The sequence below is a fragment of the Homarus americanus genome, unplaced genomic scaffold, assembly GCF_018991925.1.
Source record: "Homarus americanus isolate GMGI-L3 unplaced genomic scaffold, GMGI_Hamer_2.0 scaffold51859, whole genome shotgun sequence".
Taxonomy (NCBI): Eukaryota; Metazoa; Arthropoda; class Malacostraca; order Decapoda; family Nephropidae; genus Homarus; species Homarus americanus.
This window is the reverse complement of record NW_024711292.1, coordinates 16,479,300-16,485,299: the sequence shown is the minus strand read 5'-3', so window position 1 is coordinate 16,485,299 and position 6,000 is coordinate 16,479,300. Positions and strand designations below refer to the sequence as shown.

Below are 6,000 nucleotides of genomic sequence, written 5' to 3'. Positions count from 1 at the left end.
CAGTGTTGGATGAGTAGAGTAAATGGCGAGTTTATTATAGTGAGTTTTGTGTTTAATACAATGATGGACGCGTTGAGTGAAATTGGTGTACGTGTCGGGTGAGTGATGTGTTTATTTCAACGGTGGACAAATAGAGCGAGTGGTGTGTATTACAGTGGTAGAGGTGTAGAGTAAGCTGTAATTTTATTACAGTGGTGGTGGACGTGTAGCGTAAGGAGTGAGTTTATTTCAATAGTGGACCTTTAGAGTGATTGATGTGTTTATTACAGTGGTGGATGTGTAGAGTGAGCGAATTGTATATTACAGTGGCTGACGTGATGAGTGACTAGTGCGCTTCTTACAATGATGGAGTGGTAGACGTGTAGAGTGAGTGATGTGTTTATTACAATGGTAGGGTGGTAGACGTGTAGAGTGAGTGGTGTGTTTATTACAATGGTAGGGTGGTAGACGTGTAGGGTGAGTGGTGTGTTTATTACAATGGTAGGGTGGTAGATGTGTAGAGTGAGTGGTGTGTTTATTACAATGGTAGGGTGGTAGACGTGTAGAGTGAGTGGTGTGTTTATAACAGTGGTTGACGTGATGAGTGACTAGTGCGCTTCTTACAATGGTGGAATGGTAGACGTGTAGAGTGGTGTAGTTTATTATTACAATGGTAGGATGGTAGACGTAGGTGAGTGGTGTGTTTATTACAATGGTAGGTGGTAGATGTAGAGTGAGTGGTAGTTTTATTACAATGGTGGAATGGTAGACGTGTAGAGTGAGTGGTGTGTTTATTACAATGGTAGGGTGGTAGACGTGTAGAGTGAGTGGTGTGTTTATTACAATGGTAGGGTGGTTGACGTGATGAGTGACTAGTGCGCTTCTTACAATGGTGGAATGGTAGACGTGTAGAGTGAGTGGTGTGTTTATTACAATGGTAGGGTGGTAGACGTGTAGAGTGAGTGGTGTTTATTACAATGGTTGGTAGACGTGTACAATGGTAGGGTGGTAGACGTGTAGAGTGAGTGGTGTGTTTATTACAATGGTAGGGTGGTAGACGTGTAGAGTGAGTGGTGTGTTTATTACAATGGTAGGGTGGTTGACGTGATGAGTGACTAGTGCGCTTCTTACAATGGTGGAATGGTAGACGTGTAGAGTGAGTGGTGTGTTTATTACAATGGTAGGGTGGTAGACGTGTAGAGTGAGTGGTATGTTTATTACAATGGTAGGGTGGTAGACGTGTAGAGTGAGTGGTGTGTTTATTACAATGGTAGGGTGGTAGACGTGTAGAGTGAGTGGTGTGTTTATTACAATGGTAGAGTGGTAGACGTGTAGAGTGAGTGGTGTGTTTATTACAATGGTAGAGTGGTAGATGTGTAGAGTGAGTGGTGTGTTTATTTCAATGGTAGAGTGGTAGACGTGTAGAGTGAGTGGTGTGTTGATTACAATGGTAGAGTGGTAGACGTGTAGAGTGAGTGGTTATAATTGACGGTATCTCCTTCAGCAATGGACACTTTTAGTGGTTATTTGTCTCCTACAGTGATGGACTCCTTTAGTGAATAATGTGTCTCCCACAGTGATGGACTCCTTTAGTGAGTTATGTGTCTCCCACAGTGATAGACTCTTTCAGTGACTTATGTGTCTCCTACAGAGATAGACACTTTAAGTGAGTTACAGTGTGTGTCTCCTACAGTGATGGACTCCTTTAGTGAATAATGTGTCTCCCACAGTGATGGACTCCTTTAGTGAGTTATGTGTCTCCTACAGTGATGGACTCCTTTAGTGAGTTATGTGTCTCCCACAGTGATAGACTCTTTCAGTGACTTATGTGTCTCCTACAGAGATAGACACTTTAAGTGAGTTACAGTATGTGTCTCCTACAGTGGTGGACGTGTACAGTGAATGGTGTGGGCCGTGTTCCAGTATGACCGGGCACCTGCGACGCATCAAGCTTGAGCTGGGAGATGAGTATCTAACCCTCGCTATGGTACGAATTTTTCCTTTAATAATTAATCAGCCAGGCATTATTAAGTTTTCTTCTACTAATAGTCACTCAGTTCTTTCTTTATCAAAAGATGAATTGGCCAGACCTCTAAATATTTTTGATTCATCAATATATACTCAATTTCTCCTTTGCCAGTATTCAGTCAGCTCCTCCTTCATGAGTGGTAATCAATTCCTTCTTTGTTAGTCATAGCTTATATTCTCCTTCGTTGTTTCTCAATCAGCTCCTTCTACATAAGCAGTCTTTCTGCTCCTCCTTCATTTCGCGTTACCTGCTTCTTTTCCCTTAATAGTCACTTAAGGTCTCTGTAAACACCTTCTGGGCGTTTAAAGGTTAATCAGACTCTTCACGTTAAACTCGAACGTTATAATTAGGTCAAACCTGTTGAATACAATTTATTTTAGTATTTCAAATAAATCATACATAGGCAATCATACATAAATGTTTAATCCAATAAATATTTAAAAAACAATCATAGCTATGTAATTAGTCTAATCTTAACACTTACAATGAGTACTTAATTTGCCATATTTTTATGTTGTCACAATGATAAACGATGCAATGGACACAGTCTACCTGTGTACACAATAAGTACAAGTTAAACTTACGTGTTGAAAGTCTCAAGAGAATCGGGTTAGGTGTTGGCTCTATGATGGGGATAGCTACAGTGGCGGTGCCCTGCCCGGCGTCACTTGTCCAGCCCTGGCTGGCCAAATTTGCTGCGTCAAGCGTTTTATACACAAACAAGCTCCCCTTACACCACCCACCAGATCAGGCCTTTGATACTTAACTTTGTCACATTCTTGTGACTATGCTGGCCTCAGGCTGCTGATACTTAAATTTGTCACGTTCTTGTGACTATGCTGCCCTCAGGCTGGTGTTATTTAACTTTGTCACTTTCTTGTGACTATCGCTGCCCTCAGACTAGTAATACTTGTCAGCTCCTCAACTTTGCCACGTTATTGTGACTATGCTGGCCTTAGGCTGCTGATAATTAACTTTGTCATATTCTTGTGACTATGCTGCCCTCAGGCTGGTGGTATTTAACTTTGTTACTTTCTTGTGACTATCGCTGCCTCCAGGCTAGTAGTACTTGTCAACTCCTTCGGACAATTTTGGCCACGTGTGTTTGATTATTGGGCACTTACTTATGCCTCCAATACGGTGACCCTATGTCCAGGCTTTTCATCTGATGGGCACGTGCTTGTGCCTCGTCTTTCATTCATTTACTGGGGCACGTGCATGTGCCTTGTCTCACTCAATTATCAGGGCACGTCCGTGATCCTTGTCTCACTCAATTATCAGGGCACGTTCGTGTGCCTTGTATTTTACTCATTCATCAGGCCAAGTTTGTGTGCCTTGTAATTTACTTATTTATCTGAGCACGTTCGTGTGCCTTGTTTTTTACTCATTTATCAAGGCACGTTTGTGTGCCTTGTATTTTACTCGTTTATCAGGGCAAGTTTGTGTGCTTTGTATTTTACTTATTTATCAGGGAACGTTCGTGTGCCTTGTATTTAATTACTTATCAGGGCACGTTTGTGTGCCTCGTCTTATTGCTTTCGTTACAGTCGACCTGGCACTCACTTTGCCCACTCTAATAGTCGCACTTGATATCATTACAAACTTTACTTTGACAATTGGGTGATTTACAAAGCGAGATCACTTCAGTCAAATATGATTGCTAATTGTGTTCTGCACTTATGTCAGACAACAGTAATGACAATTGCTTTCATTCTCATATGCACTACACTGGGAGTGATTGAGCTCATTCGGACAAAATCATTTTCTTCACTAACAAGGTTTAAATATTATCGCCATGATCAATCTACAGGCGTTGCACAGTACTCCGTGACACTGGGTACACACGCGCGCGCACACACACACACAGCTACAGTGAGGTGTTGGTGAGCCGCACTAAGGTTGACCTTGGTAGAGCTTTCTCCCTCCTAGCCGCTGCTACACGGGCATATAAAGGTTAATCAGACTCTTCACGTTAAACACGAACGTTATAATTCGGTCAAACCTGTTGAACAGAATTCATTTTAGTATTTCAAATAGATGATACATAAATGTTTAATCCAATATATATTTGCCTAACAATCATAGCTATGTAATTAGTCTAATCTTAACACTAACAATGAGTACTTAATTTGCCATATTTTTATGTTGTCACAATGATAAATGATGCAATGGACACAGTCTACCTGTGTACACAATAAGTACAAGTTAAACTTACTTGTTGAAAGTCTCAAGAGAATCGGGTTAGGTGTTGGCTCTATGATGGGGATAGCTACAGTGGCTGTGCCCTGCTCGGCGTCACATATCCAGCCCTGGCTGGCCAAATTTGCTGCGTCAGGCGTTTTATACGCAAACGAGCTCCCCTTACACCACCCAACACCTCAACTTACTCTGGGTCTCTCCATCTTCACCATCTCAATACTCTATATACTGTATATTCATTACTGCTTGCTGTAACAGTCTCCTTCCTAAATCTTTAATAAGTTCCACATCTTCCGGTAACCATTCACGTTTCCTCTTATTCGTAATAAGTCTAGTAATCATCCAGTTCCTTTTCTGCTCTCGGTATCCATTCAGCTCTTCCTTTTGAGTAATCACACTGTAGTGACTTAGCTCCTCCGTTGTCATTATTCACTCAAGTCCCTTTCACTAATGTTCGTTCCATTCCCCATTCATTAGTAGATCTTCCTCTGTTAATGGGCTTTCAGCTTCATCTTCGCTTGCATCAGTATGAAGGTCTTCTGACGTTAGGGGCAGGGGTAGGAGTTCTTCCATTGAATTGAATTGAATTTGAATTGAAACAGTTTATTCAGCCAGAAAAACACAGATACAGAGTTGATAATAATCACAATATTAACATGGCTGAGCCTGGTGAAAACATGAGCTCTCTTTTAGGTACCTGATATATACTATACATTTATCTCATGGAAGTATTATGTAACATTTAGCATCATCTGGAATAGTACGATAGCATGGTGGTAATAAGAACATCTCATAATGTTACCACGCTTATCACTTCAATATTTATTAATTCTATATATTTATTATTTTTTTAGTTAATTTTTTAGTTAATTATTTATTTATATATACATAAATTTCAGTGGAATTTAAAACATAAGTATAATGGGGGAGCAGTACAACATGGGTTGTACAGTAATAAGGTTGAACAAGAGGACAAAGCTGTCAGGATTATGTCTAGTTGGCAATTTCTCCTCAGTTAGTTTTAACGTCTTTCGCAAACAAAAGTAGTTCAGTTCCACTTCACCATTAATTAATTTGATCCTTCTTCTCCGTTGTCACTGATTCTCCACAAACAAAAGTCACTCTATCGTCCGCAGTCACCTGGCTCCTCTTCAAAAACATAGTAATAAGCCTTTTTCATCAGCTGTCACGTTCTTCATTCTCTTTCAGAAAACACTGTCTGCCCCCAACAGTAATCACACAGTTCCTCCTTCATCAGTAATGACTCAGTTTTCCCTTCATCAGTTGTTATATAGTTTCCCCTTCATCAGTAGTTAACCAGTTCCTCCTTCATCAGTAGTGACTCAGTTCCTCCTTCATCAGTAGTGACTCAGTTCTCCCTCCATCAGTAGTGACTCAGTTCCCCCTTCATCAGTAGACACACAGTTCCTGCTTCATCAGTAGTGAATCAGTTTTCCCTTCATCAGTAGTTATATAGTTTCCCCTTCATCAGAAGTTAACCAATTCCTCCTTCATCAGTAGTGACTCAGTTCCTCCTTCATCAGTAGTGACTCAGTTCTCCCTCCATCAGTAGTGACTCAGTTCCCCCTTCATCAGTAGATACACAGTTCCTGCTTCATCAGTAGGCAATAATAGTTTACCTTTCATCAGGTTCATATCTCACCTTCATTAGCAGTGACTCAGTTTTCCTCATCAGTAGTCATGCAGGTTAAACCATCAGTAGTGACTCAGTTCCTTTTCATCAGTAGTGACTCAGTTCCTTCCTTCATCATAGTCACACAGTTCCCCCTTCA

The 6,000-nt window shown here is 40.9% G+C and overlaps 1 protein-coding gene across 1 annotated transcript in view; it reads left to right on the top strand.

Moving 5' to 3' along the window:
• The first annotated feature begins 1,867 nt into the window (after positions 1-1,867).
• LOC121853365 (thioredoxin domain-containing protein 6-like) overlaps positions 1,868-6,000 on the top strand; it is a 464,042-nt gene continuing 459,909 nt past the window's right edge. Inside the window, exon 1 of the mRNA XM_042347463.1 lies at positions 1,868-1,966. Within this exon, the coding sequence (XP_042203397.1) occupies positions 1,904-1,966 (63 nt within the window). The 5' untranslated portion in view covers positions 1,868-1,903. The remainder of the gene's footprint in view (positions 1,967-6,000) is intronic.